Source organism: Capra hircus, chromosome 29 (assembly GCF_001704415.2).
Source record: "Capra hircus breed San Clemente chromosome 29, ASM170441v1, whole genome shotgun sequence".
In the NCBI taxonomy this organism is placed as follows: domain Eukaryota; kingdom Metazoa; phylum Chordata; class Mammalia; order Artiodactyla; family Bovidae; genus Capra; species Capra hircus.
The window spans coordinates 45627732-45646348 of NC_030836.1; the positions used below are offsets into that span (position 1 = coordinate 45627732).

The window sequence follows — 18617 nt, forward strand, 5'->3', positions numbered from 1 at the left end:
TCTTCACTGCTTTGCAGGCTTCCTCTAGTCGCGGTCAGCGGGCGCTACTCTTCAGCTGCAGTGCGTGGGCTTCTCACTGCGGTGGCTTCTCATTGCAGAGCGCTAGTTCTAGGTGCACAGGCTTCAGTGGTCGCGGTGGGCAGGCTGCAGAGCACGGGCTCGATAGTTGCGGCACACAGGCTTAGCTGCTCTGCGGCATGAGGGCGCTTGCTGGACCAGGGATTAAACGTGTGTCTCCCACATTCGCAGGTGGCTTCTTTACCACCGAGCCACCAGGAAGCCCAGATTATACACTTTTATAATGGCAGTTGTATGAATACTATCTCAAAAAAGGAATAAAAGTTTAAAAATGAACAAGTTAAACCCAAAGGAAAGAACAGTGAAGAGCAGAAACTAATGAAATAGGAACTATCCAAAGAACAGAGAAAGTTAGTGCAGCAAAAAAATATTTAATTAATTAAAAAATAATATAAAAAGTAGAACCACTTTGGAAAACAGATGGGCAGCTTCTTATAGAATTGAGCGTATATTATGTTACACCTCCCAGCAATTTGACTGACTGACATCTACCTGAGAGAAATGAAAATATGTGCCTATACAAAGACTTGTACCTAAATATTATAACACCTTGATTCTTAGAGTCCCAAACTAGAAATAACCCAAATGTTCATCAACTGATGAATGGATAACTACATTTTAATATATTTGTACAATGGAACATTACTCAGCAGCAAAGATGAGTGAAGTGCTGGTATACAATAATGTGAGTGGATCTCACAGATACTATATTGAATTGATGTAGCCAGATATGCTGAATGGTGGCATTTATATGAGTTCCAGAAACAGCAAAACAAATCTTAGATTATAGGAATCAAATTGTCTAAGATAGGAGAAGAGAGAGAGACTAGGTGCAAAGGAGAGTGGGGGAATTTTCTGGGCTGATGAAAATGTCCTAGATCTTAATTGGGTTGGCTTGGCGGTTACACTGGTGCATAACTGTTATCTTGGTGATGCAGCCAAAATTAAAAAAAAAAAATCTATGTAGTTTTGTTGTAGATAAATGATACTTCAGTAAAGTTAATTTTAAAAAAATGAACATACTGATACCTCCAATTCAACTCCAACACTTCGGGACTCTTCCCCACCTTCCCCCATTCCAATTTTTTCCCCCTCTACATGGCTTGTGGGATCTTCGTTCCCTGACCAGGGATCAAACCCACGCCCCCCGCAGTGGAAGTGCAGAGTCCTAACCACTGTACTGTCAGGGAAGTATCCCTCAATTCCATATTTTATCTCCCTTTTTTCACAGTCAAGTCTCTGGTTCCCGACATCTATATAGTTATTCATTTGTTTCTATTTTTAATACAAAAACAGAAACAGTTTTAGAATTTATATACCAATACCAGTTATCAGCAACAAATCTACTAAGTAAAGCTCCAGATTTCTTTTCTGTGTGGTTCTTTTGTTCTTACAAAGTCCATGAATTGTGTTCAAAATTTACAATTCTTATATTCTTTTTCTGTGAGGTTACATTATTAATTTAACATATAGTTGGATTCATTTGCTACCATTTATATTCAACTTTAGGATTTTTGACAATCTCTTTTGATACATTTTTAAATATGCAAAATGTTTATGTGGTTCAAGAACTGAAATTATATAAGAAAGTATATGTAGAGAAATCTCATTCCCATCCTGTCTCATCCACTCTCTTCTTACCTACCCCAAACAGTAACCATTTTATTTGTTTCTAGTTTACTGTTCCAGTGTTTCTTTTTTCAGATATATATCTCATTTCCCATTCTTTCTTACCCAAAGGTAGTATACTATGTATTTAACAGTTTGTCCTGGTAATCACTCCATATCAGCTAATGGAAATCTTCCTCATTTTTCAAAATGGGTACACAGTATTCCATCGGGAGGGTTTGTTTAATCCGTGGACCAGAATTTAGGGGGTTTCCAATATTCTGCTTTCACAAATAATGCCAGCAAATACGCTTTTGCGTATGTTGTTTCATGTTTGTCGAAGTGACTCTTGAGGGTCAATTCCTAGAAGTGGGGTTGCTGGGTCAAAGGTAAATGCCGTGTCATCTTGTCAGTGCTCCCAGATTCACCTCCATGGAGGCTGTGATGTTTTCTGCTCCTGTGTGTTTCCCCCAAGCCTTGTCAACAGAGTACACTGGCCAAATGTTCCAGCTTTTACCAGTCTTTTTCTTTCTTGTTTATTTGTATATTTTTGGCTGGGCCATGTCTTCATCGCTGTGCAGGCTTTGCTCTGCTCGGGTCAGGTGGGGGTGACTCTTGTTGTGGTGCTCGGGCTTCTCACTGTGGTGGCCTCTCAGGTCCTGGGGCACGGGCTCTAGGGTGTGTGGGCTTCAGCAGTGTGGCACGTGAGCTCAGTACTGTGATGCATGGGCTTAGCAGCTCCAAGGCGTGTCGGATCCTCCCAAACCAGAGATGGAACCTGTGTCTCCTGTATTGGCCAGGCGGGCCGATTTACCACTGAGCCAGTAGGGAAGCCCTTTGGCCAGTCTCATTTGGAACGAAGTGGCACACCTTTTGATGTATTTAAGAGTAGACGGGAAACTCTTTCAGGCTTGGGACCCAAGCCACATACTCCACATAACTCATCATGTGTGCACTCTTGTGGAACCTGTTCCCATGACAGGTTGCCTCTTGTCCTAGCATAGGGCAGTGCCAAGTGCTTGGCAGAGGTCTAGTGAACAAGGAGATGGGCCAGCCAGAAGGAGTGAGTCCTGGACCTTCCCACTGCCAAGACCTCACCATGTGGACAGGTAGAAGCCCCTTTTCTCCCTATATTCTCCCAGTGGAATATAGTGAAAAGAGTGTGGCATCATGAGTGCAGAATATGCACAAAACCACTGCAGTACGTGATACAAAACCCTGTATCCTAGTGGGATTGTTGCTATTATTATTATTATTATTTGTCCATGCTCAATAGCATGTGGGATCTTAGTTCCCTGAAGGACTTGTTAAATAAATACATCAACATGGATGTGGTGAGACTTTTTTCTTATTGATTGATCAAATAGGTAATAATATAGTTATAAATTCAAGGTTCAAAAGTCTCATTTGATGAAAAATTTCCCTTCATTCCTATTTCCAAGTCACCAAGTTACCTTCCTTTCAAAGACAACTGATGGTATCAAGTTCATGGGTATCCTTTCAGAGATATTATATGCATGAAAGAAGCAAATACACACATTTTAACCCAAACTGTAGCATAGTGTGTGCACTGTTCTGTAAATCCTTTTTTCCCATTTAACTTTATTTCAGAGATTATCCTATTCTGTACCAATACATAAAGAGTTTCCTCAAACTTTTTCACAGTACGGTATCCATCATATACTACGACTTACTTTCTGGTTGCCTTATTGATAGGTGTTTAGGCTGTTTATAGTCTGCAATAAAATGGAGAAGGCAATGGCATCCCACTCCAGTACTCTTGCCTGGAAAATCCCGTGGATGGAGGAGCCTGGCAGGCTACAGATCATGGGGTCGTTACGAGCCGGATACCACTGAGCGACTTCACTTTCACTTTTCACTTTCATGCACTGGAGAAGGAAATGGCAACCTACTCCAGTGTTCTTGCCTGGAGAATCCCAGGGACGGGGGAGCCTGGTGGGCTGCTGTCTCTGGGGTCACACAGAGTTGGACACGAGTGAAGTGACTTAGCAGCAGCAGCATAGTCTTTGCTATTAGAAACAGTGCTATAATGTTATTTTATACATATAAGAGTATCTGTAAGATACATTTCTACATATGAACTGAAAGGGATCTGTGTACCAGTAATTGTGATAAACAAGGCCAAATTGGTATCTTTGGGGTTGTCCCAGTTTACACACCAGCACTGTGGGGGTGAAAAGGATCCTGGGCAGCTGTGCTCTTGAGAGCATGTAGAGACGTTGGCTGGATGTTGTCTCCACTCCATGGAGAGGTGGTGGTGGTGATTTAGTCACTAAGTTGTGTCCGACTCTTGTGACCCCATGGACTGTAGCCTGCCAGGCTCCTCTGCCCATGGGACTCTCCAGGCAAGAATACTAGAGTGGGTTGCCATTTCCTTCTCCAGGGGATCTTCCTGACCCAGGAATCCAACCCAGGTCTCCTGTGTTGCAGGCAGATTCTTTACCAACTGAGCTACAAGGGAAGCCCAGAGGACCTCAGCTCAGTGGGCTGGCCCAGAGAGGGGAACAGGATCCTGCTTCAGAAGTCGACAGCCTTGATGCCTTCCTTGATAGGAAGGCTCTAGGAAAAGATGGCTTTTGCTGTCGAGGTCACACAACCCCAAGAAGTGACTTAGAAGGAGACCAAATTGCACTGGAGTTCAGGACTAGCCTTCAGAACTGGGACCTAAATGATTCTCACAGGCTGGATAGGACCAGCAGATCAAATAGAAGGTGTGAGCAAAGTGGGAGGGTTCTTTCAGCTCTGAGTGCTTTGTTGTTGATGTTGTTCAGGCGCCCACTCACGTCTGACTCTTTGCAACCCCGTGGACTGCAGCACACCAGGCCTCCCTGTCCCTCACCATCTCCCAGAGTTTGCCCAAGTTCACATTCATTGCATCACGGATGCCATCCAGCCATCTCATCCTCTGACCAAAATACTGGAGCTTCAGCTTCAGGATCAGTCCTTCCAGTGAATATTCAGGGTTGCTCTCCCTTAAGATTGACTGGTTACTATGCAGCAGTGCCTGTGCTGATTACTCTGGTGACAAGGATAAAATACTCTCCAGCAGTGGAAATGCTGAAATGTCATAATAAAATATGAGCTTCCCTGGTGGCTCAGATGGTAAAGAATCCACCTGTAATGCAGGAGACCTGGGTTCTATCCCTTGGTCAAGAAGATCCCCTGGAGAAGGAAATGGCAACCCACTCCAGTATTCTTGCCTGGAGAATCCCATGGACAGAGGAGCTTGGCGGGCTATAGTCCATGGGGTCACGAAGAGTAGGACACGACTGAGTGACTAATACTTTCATGGGAGGAAGTGGAACCCTTAATTCTCCTCAGGGAAAGTGCCTGGAGAGAAGAGCATGCAGTCAAGGTGGGGCTCATAGGAGGAGGAGCCAAGGGAACCTCCTGCTGGGGTGAGAGGCTTCCTCCTCATAGGAGGTCTCTAGGAAATGCCTGTCCCTTCAGAAGAGAAAGGACCGAAGTAGGGCTCAAGAATTACCCGGGACTTGTCCACCATGTGGAAGCCCCTACTCATCCTTGAATGCTGAGCTAAAGGGCCGTTTTTTGGAAGTCTAAGTTCCCAGAGTTCAGTTTACACCCATCTTGCGGCAGTGGCTACAGTTCTTTGGCACAGCTCTTCTCTGTCTGCCACTGCAGTAAGCTCTTGGAGCTTAGGGACTAGGGTTCTGATCTGCCACGACCAGCACGAGGCCAGCACAAAGCTGTTTGCTAACTTAGGGCTCAGGTGGATGGACTGGAGGCCGGCCTACCTGCTGAGGAAACTGGCAGTCATGTTCCAGATCCCCTAAGTCCTCGAGGTGGTGTCAGCCCCACTCAAGCTGGCACTGGTGTGGCTTCCATCTACTCCTGGACTAATTCAGAAACATCTTCCTTTCCCTGTTTACTCAAGTTTCTCGGTAAATTAGCTCCCTAAGCCCTCACGCTACCAGCGAGTTTGTCTGAGTTAGAAGGTGGATAAATGCTGCCACACCTGAGTCAATACAGAATGAATCAGTGTGCCCCTCATTGATGGGTGTGGCATGGGGGTTACTGTGACAGCTGAGCTGCCAGTGAGAACTGCAAATCTGGGACAGAAGGAAGCAGGGAATGTGGGGGCCAAATTAGGGAGAGCCATCCTGCTCCATCTCCTCCTAACGAGATCTTCCCTGATATCCTGGCATCATCACACAGGTGCTACCGCGTGTGGAGTTCTCGGGAACCTCCCGGACACGACATGACCTCTCCTGCCACTCTGACACTGTCCCCTCCTCTTTGCTAGTCTTCTTCTACCTTCTAGAGAGACTTTTCCCAAGTGTGATCTTTGGTCCTGTCTCCCTTTCCTCTCTCTGAGAACTCATCCGTGCTCATGGGCTCGAAGGTTGGTTCCAGGCATGCGGTTCCCCTCAGTCCCCTGGATTCCACACACTCTCTGTCCTTGCTTCGGCACTTGACCTCTGGCTTCCCATTGCCTAATAGATGTTTCCATTCGGGCGTCCTGTTGTCATCTCAAACTAAACATGCATGAAATCAAGCCTGTCTTCCCCTCCCAGTTTCCACTTCTTTTCTGCCCACGGCACCAGCATTCTCTCATCCATCCATGCTCAAAACCTGAGTCATGTTTGACCTCTCCTCCCCATCCTTGCCTTCCCAAAGGCAAGTCTTGCCAGCTTCCTTTGTGACTTCTCTTACTTTGTCCTCTGCCTTGTCTGCTCATCTGGGTCTCAGCACCCATGTTTTGAATATTTTAGAGCTTCCTGCTTGGCCCTCCTGCCTGCAGTTTGCCGCCCATCTAGTCTCTCATACCTGGGCAGACAGATTCTCCAGAATGATTACTTTTATCCCGTCCTTTCCTGCTCAGAACCCTTAGGCACTGTCATCACCATCGAGGAGTCCACCCTGCAAAGGCCCCAGGCTCAAGCCCCTGTATCGGTCAGTCCCAGCCACCTCACTCGTGTCATCCCACGTGATATGAATGCAGGCTGTGCAGCTGGACTCGGGATCAAATCCTGTCCCTCACAGTCACGTGCTGTGTGATCCTGGGCAAGCACTTAACCTTTCTGTGCCCGAGTGTCCTCTTTAGATTGCCTTATAAAATGTTTATAATTGTTTCTAGGGTTTCTGTGAGGATAAAGGTCGCTTAGGACAGCGCTGGGTCCGTAGCAAGCACCGAAACACTAACTTCGGGCCGTGCTGATGCACGTGCTGCTGTCCCACACGTTTCCCCTGGGTGCACACAGCCTCCCCTCCTCACAGCCTTTGCTTAGCCCACTCCCTCAGTCTAGAATGTTTTCCTCTGTCTGCTGACTCTTACTCACCCGTCAAGGGCCACTGACCTCCCATTTCCTCCCAATACACACTCGCTGGGTGCTTTTTGCCGTGCTGCTCAGCCTCCGCTGGTGGTAGTGGGTGTGTCGTGGTATTTGAAACCAGCCATAGGCCACACATGAATGCGTCTTCCTGGGGTTCATTTTACTTGATAAGTAAGTTCAGCCGTTTTTGTTTTGTTTTTGGCCGGGCAATGCATGATGGGGGATTTTCATTCCCCAACCAGGATTGAACCCACATCCCCTGCAGTGGAAGCTGGGAGTCTTAACTGCTAGACCACCAGAGATGCCCCAGGTTCAGCCATTTTTATGTTACAGCAGCTACTTCAGACATACCGTGGAATAGAATACAAAATTTGCCAAAGATAAAACACACAATTACTAAGAATATTCAGAGTGGTCCCAGGGGCGAGTGTGCACTCATTCTGCAGTGGAAAGGTCTGAGAAGCAGGGGCCTGATGAGGGGCCACGTGTGGTAAGATGAGCCGGGGTCAGGCAGCAGGATGTGGCAGGCTTGGGCTCAGGGCCCTTGCAGTGAGGTTCCCCGGAACATGCTGTGCTCCGTCCTCCCTGAGAACTCTGTCGATGCCTTCCTGCCCGCCCCAGGGTAGCACTCGTAGTACGTCGTTTCTTCACTTTCCACATGGGCAGGTCTTTTCGATGCTACACTAGACACCTGGAGCAGGTGTGGGTGGGAATGCAGGTGTGGGGCCTCAGAGTGGGAAGGCAGACCTGGGTGGGAGTTGGGCCCTGGTGTCCACTGATGAAGCAGGGCACTTTTCCTCTCAGCCTCGGTGTCCTCATCTGTGAAAGTGGCTGATACTCACCTGACGAGATTGTTCTGAGCAGCCAGCTAGGTGGCGTGAAGCGCAGCAGATGGCACGGGTCAGTGCTTGGTAAACATCTGCTCCCTCCCAGCGTACCAAGCTGTCAGCAAACGTCTGATTCTTGAATGTCCCCTCCCCTGCATCTGCCCCACTCCCTGTGGCTCCCTTCAGGCCACCGGATGCTCTGGTCTAAGGCCACACTCTTCCCTGTGCTCTAGTCCTGGCCCTCCTCACCTTCATAGAGACCCCACTCATCACCTGGCTCCGCTGTCTCCCAGCCCTCCGTGCCCCACCCCCTGGTCTCTCCCTGCGCCGGGCCATTACGCTGTGTGTCACTCTAACACGAAAGATGGAACAGGGCAGCACAGAGTAAGCGCCGTTCCTTGACCCCATATCCTCTCTAGTTGTCTCTCACTTCTCTGCTTCTTTCACAATAAAAGGTCCCTGGAAGGCCTGGCCTGATCCTTGTCTCCACTTCCACCGCCCCTCCCTCTGTGCCCACCCTAGGCCCAGTCCTATACCACCAGTCCAGGGGAACTGCCAGTCGCCAGTGACCTCCACATGGCCAAGTCCAGCATGCACGTCTCAGGTTTATTTTACCAGCCTGTCAGAAGCATCTGAGACTTTGAAACACCCTCTGCCCAGGCCTCCCAGGCCCTCCTCTCTCCTGACTTCCTCCAGTCTTGCCCCTCCTCAGTCTCCTTGCTCAGGCCCTTGCCTATACTCACTCAGGTAATCTCATGCCCACACATGGCTTTCATTGCCACCTAAAGGATGCCCAAATTTCTATCTCAATTCGAGAGCTTTTCCTGGAATTCCAGACTTACGTATCCACCACTGCCGACTCCCCAGCTTGGCTGTGTCACAGACCTCAAATCTGAACTCTTCATTCCCCGCCCCACCCTCCCCTTCCCGCAATCTTTCCCATCTTAGTAATGGGAACTCTGTTCTTCCAGTTGTGCAAGCCAAACCCTTTGGAGTTATCCTTGGCTCCTCTTGCTTAAACCCCACAGCCAACCCATCAGCAAGTCTTGTCAGTTAGTTCTTCCTTCAAAATACAGAAAGAGTCTGGCCACCTCCTACCTCTATCTCCTACCCCTCACCTCATGGTGAGGCATCACCATCACCTCCAACAGCCTCCTGCCCCCAGCCCCCCATTGTGTTTTCTACCAACAGCCATCAGTTTGTCATTTGTTGGCTTAAAACCCATTGACGACTTCCTCTCTTACTCAGAATGAAATCCAGATTCCTCACCCTGGTCTGCAAGGAGCCCTGGGACCAACCTGGTTACCCCTCTGTCCCCATTTCCCCTCACCCTCCCCTGGCTCCCTCTGCCCCACCCTGGTCTCTGTGCTGCTTCTTGACCCGGCTGGGAGCACGCCTGCCTGGGGAGGGTGGATGCCAGAGAGTCTCCCCTCACAGCCTCTCTAGCACCCTTGGCACTCTGTCCTCTCACCCTCATTTTGCCCAGCACTGACCACTGCCTGACATAATACTTATGTGTTCGTTTTTGTCCATCTCCTCCCACTGATACCCCCAGAGGACCTCTGAGTCCGGCATGCAGCAGGTGCTCAGCAGCCAGGCGGGGCAGGGGGAGACGGAAGAGCCTAGTGCACCTGGCCCCTAGTCTCTGCGCCACCACGTGCCTGCTGGTGCTTCTGGACAACTCTATACAACAGTCTAGGCTTCAGTGTCCTTCTACGTAAAACCTACTGTGAAGATGATTTTGGAAACTTGGAGATAATACATTCAAAGTACTTGAGGCATGGTCAGCGCTCAATAAAAAGACTACTTTGCTGCCCTCTGGGCCTGCTTCCAGAGAATTAGTAGTTCTGTCTCTAGCTGTCGCAGGACAGAGCTGAGGCATCGTAAGTACTGATTCCATTCTCCATGTCCCAGGGTCCCCTAAGCATTGTTTGTTGATTTCAGCCAGTTCTTCTCCATCTCTAGGACCTGTCAGTTCCCTACCGAAGCTCCTCAGATGATGGCCATCTCTGAGCAGGTCCTGTGGGTTGAAACTCTCCCCCAACCCTGCTTTGGAGCCAGGTGGCCCCCAGTGGCAAGTGGAGGTGCTTTCTGGGAATGTGATGTCTGTCTGGACCTTATAAGTGTGCCCATGGGTTCTTCTCTGACAAAGGACCCATTTTTGTGAGTTGGGCAGCACTGGGCAGGCTAGGTGATGGGTTCAGTGGTTTTTTCCTGGCTGGTCGGGGAAGGTGGCTAGAGTCGTTTTCCTGTGAACCACCAGGGGGCGCCAGAGGTTGCCCAGCACTTGTGAGTACTGACCGTTGTTTTTTTTTGAAGGTGTCTCTCCTTCCTCCCCGGTCTAGGGTTAGGAGAGGAAGAGACACAAACACCTTGCAGGAAAGCATGGTGCTGGTTCTCAGTCACCTATCAACAGCCCAGGCAGGCCCACATAAAGAGACTGGTCAGGTTTCCAGGCTCAGAGTTCTTTATTGATAAGCACTAGTGAACCCCTTGCCCTGTGAGCTCAGCCGTTCTGCCCTCTGGTTCCCAGCCTGAGGAGCGGGTGCATCTTGGCCTCTGAGGTCATCTGCCTTCTGCCGGAGTCTGGTTCTGCCCAAAGCTGCTGCCAGGGACCACGGGGTCCAGGACAGGGGTGTGGCAGGCTTCAGAAGGGTCACGGCCAGGCCCTCCAGAGATCACTCTCCCTGTAGGGGTCACCTGGCTTCCTCTGTGTCGGTTCTCAGAGGGGGCCCTGGAACCCGGTTGGTTAGACCTCCAGATTCGGCCTCTTTCCTTCCCTGTGAGCCTCTTTCCTGCCAAATGTTCTCCACAGCAGGGCTGAGCCGCGGGGCAGCAACTGGCTCTCACTTGTGTCTGGTTCTCAAGTAGCAGGCAGGAGGTCTTCGGTGGAGTGTCAGAGGGGATAGAAATGCCAGAGGCTGTGCAGGGGGGTCGGGATGGAGGGAAACCTGAATCAGTGAAGTCTCTCCACTTGCTCTCACCAGCCCCAGCTCTCGGCCATGGCCTAAAGCCGTTGGCCAACCTTTGAGCATGAAATAGTCCCTTGGGCCCCAGGTGTACTCTTTCTCCACCGTTAGCTCAGAGATAAGAATTACGAAGGCAAGCTTCTGCCTCCTGAACTCAGCACCTTGTAGAACCTTCTTGCCTGCCCAGTGACAATCCCCAAGGCGGCACCTACTTCTCCCGAAGGTCAGGACAGCCCCCATCCTGGGCCAGCATGCTGGTGGTACCTTAAGTCCCTGCCCCACCCCCCAGAGCTCTCCCTGGCTTGTCTCTGACCTGCACTGGAAGCGGGGATCCCCGGGGTGGCTCTGCAGCACCTGACGCACTTCTGGGGGAGGCTTCAAGCCCATCTGCTCTGCCCGATGCCAGCGCTGCAACCGTGTGATCCCTGCAGGAGTGGAAAGGAGACAGTGAGGGAGGCCTCGAGGGGGCAGGGGAAAGTCCAGGCTAGAGAGTATGTTTGGAGGGGTGTGTCAGGACCTGCACGAGTCCCCGTCTCAGGAGACAGTGTCCAGAGGGTCAGGCAGGGGCTGGGGTTGGCTTGGGAGACGTGTGGGTGGCAAGACTGGCTCCTGGATGTGCTCTTGGGCCTGAGGGGCTCTCACCTGTGCAGGGCCCATACTGCCAGGCCAGGTCAAACTGCCTCAGCAGCTCCAGCTCCGCTTCATCCACGCTCAGGGTTAGGGGCTCTTCCCCTGCAATGATATGCTGTTCCTCAGGCCTGCCCAGGCCTGTGCCCTGCCCCTTGCCTCACAACTGACCCCACTGTTCCCCAGCTCTCACCACCCCTCTGCCTCTGTTATCCACTGCTGTCGGAAGTAGAGGACATACTCCACTTCCCCTTCCACTGCCCATGTCCTTTCATGTCCCTCACGTCCACTCCTCCCGCCCTCCCACATCTCAGAGACCTAGCTCTGGTGCCAGCTCCCCCTTGCTGTGCCCAGCGGAGCCCTCCCTCCTCTTCACTACAGGGTAGGAGTCAGTGATGAGCCGTTTCCGGCCCATGGCGGCCACCCAGGCAGGCAGAGGAGGAGGCCACTGCCGGGAAGGAGAAGCAGGCCAGCGGGCACGAGAGAGACAGCTGCTGAGAGAGAGCGAGAGAGGGCTGGGGCCAGAGAGCGAGCCTGGGGCCAGCGATGGGCAGACGGACGACCCAGACAAACAGCAAGGAAGCCGGAGGGTTCCAGGGAATGACGCGTCTCTCCCACCCCCGCAAGCATGCAAACCGCAGACCTAAGCCAATGAGAGGCTGCCTGTATGGGGCGGGGCCTGGTCCCAGCCAATGGCAGGTGGTGCAGGCAGGGGCGGGGCAGTTGATACAGCTGTGCTCTGGGGGAGGGGGGTGAGGCTGAGTGGGGGACCTGTCAAGATGCCCCAGACGGCACCACCTCCTCCGGCCACCCCACACTGGTCTGCAGTGGGTCTCGGGGGACTTACAGAGCGTTATCCTTGGCCTCTCACTTCCCGTTTTCCCTTCCTAGGCAAATGTTCTTTTCAGCCTCACTAATCCCCGTAGCCGGTCTGTAACTCCCCAGAGCCCAGCCGGAGACTTCCACTCCCGCCCCTTGGCCCAAAGAGCGTTGTGGGGGCAGGTCTGGAGGTCCGGAGAGAGTTTGGGCTAATCCATACCCCTTCCCTGCTCCCACCCCGCCCCCACCGGCCCCAGGAGACCTGGCTGGCTGGAGAAGCCCAGGGGTTCTGAAAGCTCCTTTCTCACAGTCTGCTCCCAGAGATATTGCCCACTCTTAGTCCAGGCGAGCGCTTGCCTCTTCCACTGCCCCGGGGTCCCACAGCCTGGCCCTGCCCTCTGTTCAGGAAGATTCCACACGGTGCAGGAGGCCAGAGTGTGTTGGACCCCTAGTCCTTCGTCAGTAAAATCTGTCCCAATGTGAGAGTATGAGTAGAAAATACCGACAGTAAACCTGACGCTTGCACGGTGGCCAAGTTCTGTCCTGAGCACTTTCCCACACGCTCTCTCAACTAAAGTAGACAGAAATGGTTCTTGAAAGTAGGAAGTACTGACTTCCTTGGCAGTCCAGTGATTAGGACCCAGCGCTCACACTGCAGGGTGAACGGATTCGGTCCCTGTTCTGGGAATTAAGATCCCACAAGCATACCAGCGCAGCCAAAATAAAATAACAGGAAGTAGGAAGTCAGGCACGGTGGGGCCCTGGTGAAACCATCGTCCCTCTGTGTCCCCCAGGAGCTCACAGGCCAATAGGCAAGCAGACAGACACACAAATGGCAGTGCAAGGATAAAATTCCTAACAAACTAGAAGAGGACGACAGGGTCAGAAATGAGTTGTACTGTGAGGCTGGCTTAGCACTGGAAGTCCTCCTGGAGGAGGTGGGCTGCTGTAAACAGTGTCTCTCAATTCTCCACCCATGACCTTTGTCCCTTGGGCTCCTGTCATCGCTGACTCACCCCTGTACCCGCCTCCTCCTCACCAACTTCCTGGCAGCAGGCAAAAGTGCTGGCCAGTGGGAGTCTGGGAATCATTGCAGGGCCCGGCCCAGTGCTAATCGCCCTCTACAGATCCCATCCGGTTCTTCCTCCCAGGGCACAAGGGCCTGCTCAGGGGCTTATGCTTCCTCCTCTCCCACTGCTCTGGGGTCTGGGCGCCCTGTTTCAGGAGGAGTGTGGGCACAAGGGAGGAGAATGCTCTGGAGAAAGACCACCAAAGAGGAGGCGCAGGAGCAGGAACAGGCCGTGTCTGCAGGGGCCTCCTCCCGCCTGACTCTCCCCATCCCTTCCTGGAGGAGAGCGGAGTGGAGGAGTGAGAGCTCCTGGGTGCACTGCACAGAGCTGGAGGGCCCTTCCCTGCTTTATTGTTTGGGCTGGGCCAAGTCTAATCCCCCCATCTGCCTCCCGGACTAAGTGGGGCCCACAGGGAGGGAGACAGGGGCCCTGCTGTGACAGGGAGGAAGACAGGGAGGCCCTCTCCACCAGGCGTGTGAAGGGCTTCGGTGTTGGGTCCAGTCAGGCAGGGAGTACTCCAGGGAGGGATGGTGCTCAGGCTCTGTGGGTCTGACCACCCCTCCCCAGAGGGCGTGTCTGGAGGTGTGTGGCACCCAGCTTCTGAGCCCACAAAGCCCTAAGGGAGTAGGGAGCCATGGGTGGGGCAGACCCCTCCTCATTCCTGGTCCCTCCCACCCCTGAAAGCTGATAGCCGTGGGGCCCTGCCACCGCCCAGGGAGCGTGAAATGGGGTATGCGGCTGGGCGGCCACCGTGGCTCCTACCGCTGAGCTAGTCCCTCTCCCCTCTGGCACCCTGGCTGGCTCTATGGGCACTGTCTGGGCAATCCCTGCCAGCTGCCCCCAGCCCTGCCTGGTCCAGGCCCTGCTAGCCTGCCCTGCTCAGCCTGGAAGATGTCTCCCTCGGCCTTTGGCTTCTCCTAGTCCAGGTTCTCAGTTCAAGTGCCAGCACCCTAGGATGGGCTTTCTGGCCTGGAGTTGAGCAAACTCTCCGCAGGCAGCATGGCCCCCTCTCCTAGTCACACAGAGGTGGGCTCAAGCCCCAGGGCCTGAAGGAGTTGGCACTCAGGGGTTTTGGGGCCATCCCTGTCCAGCTGGGGATCTTTGCCCAACTTGGCATCTGGATTCCTAAGCTGTGCTGGCAACTAGGCTAGACGTCCACCTGTCCATCCTCAGGTGTTTTCCTTCTTTGCTTTCCAACCCTGTCTGCCTCTTTTGCTCTTCCTTCCTGGAACCCCTATCCCTACTCAGGCAACCTCCTGGCCTAGCCCCAAAACCGCTGTCCTGGGGCCTGTCGTGGTTCAGGCTTCAGGCTGGAAGGCCAGGCCAGAGGTCTGGCTTGGGGGCTAAACTTTCTCTCTTTCAGGGATTTTCCTGAGACCCAGATGTAGGTTCCTTGTCAGCCCTGATCCCCAGAGGCTGGTGATGACACTAGCAGGAATGACCTTGGAACACTCAAGGCGCTTGCCTCACAGCCAAGTCCAAAATCTTGGGGGAACCCAAGAGAAAAGGAGAGAAAAGACTTGGAATAGGATCCCACCACCTTCCTGAGGGCTGAGGCCTGCCATTGACTGCTCTGAGGGGAAGGGGGATTAGGCCTGGCTTAGCTCAGACAATGCGGCAGGATGGGGGGGCGGGGGCCTCAGCACTGCACATGCACCCTAAGAGCCCCTTCCCTACCCCCCAACAGTGGGGCCTGCTGCGGGGAGGGCCCGTCAGAGCTCAGAGGAGGGGGCAGGTGGAGAGAGGGGAGCAGCTGCCTGGGGCCCAGCAGGCGGTGGGGCGCAGCCACTCTCCTTCCCTCCCCAAGATCCCCCTTCCTCAGGCCCTCAGGCCCTGCCACCCACCCTGAGCTGGAGATTCTCAGCACCAGACTCACACCCCTGAGCCCCGTTTCCCACCCTGTGGGGCCAGAATTCTTTCAGGCAGCTCCTCCTGGTCCCTGCTGACCCCCTCAGACATCCTCCTTCCTCCTGCTCCAGCTTCCCTGGCCTCGTGGGCTTTCAGGAGCCTGGGGGTAGGCAGAAGTTCCCCTGGGTCTGGGTTTCTGCCACTGGATGTCTCTTCTGCCCTGTCTCCACTACCCCATTCAAACTTCCCTCCCATCACCTCCCATTTCACCTTGGCCTTCCCGGCTCTAAAGAAGTCCTAGGGAACTTTGAAAAGGGGCCCTTCTGGCCATTCCTCACCTTGGCCACCAGGTGTCAGACTTTGTCCAGCTGGGAGGAGGGTCCTCCTTCACATCCACCCCATCGGCCTGGCCTTGTGGAGATGAGGGCCAGGTGGGGAGGGGCCTAGAGGTGGCCTCTGAACTAGGAAGGCTGAGACACACTGAAGGCTGGGGAGAGGGCTGCAGCTCTGGTTCTAAAGCTCACAGTGACTCCCTCACTGCCCCCACCCTCACCCCCACCCCACTGATGAGGGCTTTGTCCACTGCTGGGAAACTGGGGAAACAGGCTGAGTCAGGGAGCTCAAGACTTGAAAGGACAAAGGCAGGGACAGTTGTGGCTCCAGAGAATAAGGGGGAGCTGAGAGGGAGCCACCCGTCAGAGTGCTCAACCAGGCCTGGATCACCACCCTTGCCCTCTAGGTTAAGAGGAACAAGGGCCTCCCTTGGCCCTCTCCACTGTGGCAAGTGGGTGAAGAATATGTGTTTGTGTGAGGGCAAGTGCTTGAATGAATCTCCCCACACACCAAGGGGGGACCGAAGTCCTAGATATGGGTCAGTCTTTGCAAAAGCAGGAAGCTGGCAAAGCATGACTGCTGTCCTGCCGCCTCCCAGGAGAGTCTACTGTACCCGCCCCGCCATCCCCCCACCCCGAACATTGCCTCACCCAACTCACAGTTCTCCATCTGGTAGGAATCGCAACATGGGAGTGAGATTTCTTCTTCATGCGCTGTTGGCGGGGTCGGGGGGGGGGGGGGGAGTGGGGAGTGACAGGGAGGAGGGCCTTCTCTCCTTCCCTCCCACCCTCCCTAGCCTTCCTGGGGACAGAAGGAGGTCCAGAGGTAATGCCCTTCCCCCCCAACCCCCCAGCTGTGGTGACTGCAGGGTTCTGTGTTTCAGGTTCTTAAATTGACCTCTGCCTCCCTGGGCCTCTGGCTATCAGTTCAGCTCAGTTGCTTAGTCATGTCCGACTTTTTGCGACCCCCTGGACTGCAGCACACCAGGCCTCCCTGTCCATCACCAACTCTTGGAGTTTACTCAAACTCATGTCCATCGAGTCGGTGATGCCATCCACCCATCTCATCCTCTGTCTTCCCCTTCTCCTCCTGCCTTCAATCTTTCCCAGCATCAGGGTCTTCTCCAGTGAGTTAGTTCTTCGCATCAGGTGGCCAAAGTGTTGGAGTTTCAGCTTCAGCATCAGTCCTTCCAATGAATATTCAGGACTGATTTCCTTTAGGATGGACTGGTTGGATCTCCTTGCAGTCCAAGGGACTCTCAAGAGTCTTCTCCAACACCACAGTTCAAAAGCATCAATTCTTCAGCGCTCAGCTTTCTTGACAGTCCAACTCTCGCATCCATACCTGATTACAGGAAAAACCATAGCTTTGACTAGATGGACCTTTGTTGGCAAAGTAATATCTCTGCTTTTTAATATGCTGTTTAGGTTGGTCATAACTTTTCTTCCAAGGAGCAAGTGTCTTTTAATTTCATGGCTGCAGTCACCATCTGCAGTGATTTTGGAGCCCACAAAAATAAAGTCTGTCACTGTTTCCACTGTTTCCCCCTCTGGCTATAAGATCATACTTAAGAGGTGGAACATGAGATAACCAAAGACACTAACTAATGAAGATAACCAGTGAAAACTCGTCATCTCTCCTGAAGCATCTATGGATGGAGAACCCATGACAAACCCATTCACAGAAAAGCCTGATGAGCTGTGGTTTGTCAGGAGCTGCTTGCCCCATGGTCCACAGGGCCAAACCCCAAAGAAAGACTCAGCACTGATGTCATAGTAAGGAACTGTTTGGGGGAAAATGACCTTTCCGGCTGGGTTCTCCTCTGTGTCCACTGCCTGCCCCACCCCCCGCCATTTCCCTCTGCTCCCCGCCCAGCACCCCTGCACACAACAGCTCATAGCCACTCAATATGCACTCTCTAGCCCTCTAGAGCCTCTCACGCCTTGATTCTCTGCCATCCCTGCCTTGCCAGTTCTCAACCTTGGGAAATAGCCTCTCTTCACTCTGTCCACCCGCTCTGGCCACCCTGGCTCGCTAGGAAATGTCAGAGAATGTCACAATCCTGCTGATGAGTCCACAGCAGAGAAGTGTTTACTGATGTCACTGGTGCCCCAGCAGTCCCTTTGATTCTCCTCTGCCTGTCCCTGATTCCATCTCCCAAACCTCTCAGTCCTTCTCCCCCGCCACCCCTCACACAGCAACAACGTGTTCTGACCTCTTGCAGGTAAAAACACCCACAGCAAACCACCAAGCAAAATCCCTCCCGTGATCCTGCTGCTCGCTCTAGAGATTCCCTTTGCCAGTAAACTCCGGAGGGAATAAATTTATTCTTCTACCTTCCTTCTTACCACCTCCTCCTTTAATCTCACAATTCATTGTCTCTCAACTGCTCTTGCAAAGGTGGCCTATGACTCCCTGGTGACCAAAGCCAATGCAGTTTCTCCCCCCTTCTCCTCTCTAGTCTCCTGGGGCTGCCTCTTTGAAATGCTCTTCCCTTGGCTTTTCACATACTGTTGTCTCTATGCTCTTCAAATCAGATCATCGAGTACTTTATCATTGTGGGGAAATGCTTCAAGGATGCAACAATGAGTACACGGTGGAGCCTGCCCTCAGGATGCTACCTGGTTAAAAAGGAGGTGGACACAACCAGCCCTGGTCCTGCCCACCCTCCAGGAACGGTGTCAAATCCCCCTCAGGAGAGCCCACTGTGTCCTGGGTGCTGGGCATACAGCAGCGGGGATTGCAGACGCCACTTCCTCCCCAGTGGAGCTTGCAGACCGGCAGAGCCCTCGCCCGCCTGGACGCCATCACTCCTTCCTTCAGATAGTATTTCGCCTGCGTCTTTCTGCACTTAATCAAATTCTGCCTTGGATTCTAGCATTTGGCAGGGGGTGGGGATGGGGCGGGGGCTGGTCGCTTTTTCCTGGATCGTTTCATTCCACATGCCAATTGAACACCTTCTTTGGGCTTGAGCTTGAGCCTGAGCTGTGTGCTGGAGAGGAAAATGGGGAAGACTCAGAATCTGCCCCCAGGAAGCACACAGTAGGCGGGAAGTACCTTCCTTCAGCCTGCATCCTGTTTAGCCCCTTGCCTGGTGCCTCACAGAACAACCACTACATGGAG

At 52.8% G+C, this 18617-nt stretch overlaps 1 protein-coding gene across 1 annotated transcript; it reads right to left on the reverse strand.

The window, feature by feature from the left end:
* On the reverse strand, window positions 10278-12048 carry POLD4 (DNA polymerase delta 4, accessory subunit). The gene is made up of 4 exons (XM_005699945.3): window positions 11743-12048; window positions 11440-11529; window positions 11111-11222; window positions 10278-10749 (listed from the first exon to the last, which is right to left on the reverse strand). The coding sequence occupies exons 1-4, from the start codon at window positions 11837-11839 to the stop codon at window positions 10725-10727; spliced, it is 324 nt and encodes a 107-aa protein (XP_005700002.1). The 5' UTR covers window positions 11840-12048; the 3' UTR covers window positions 10278-10724.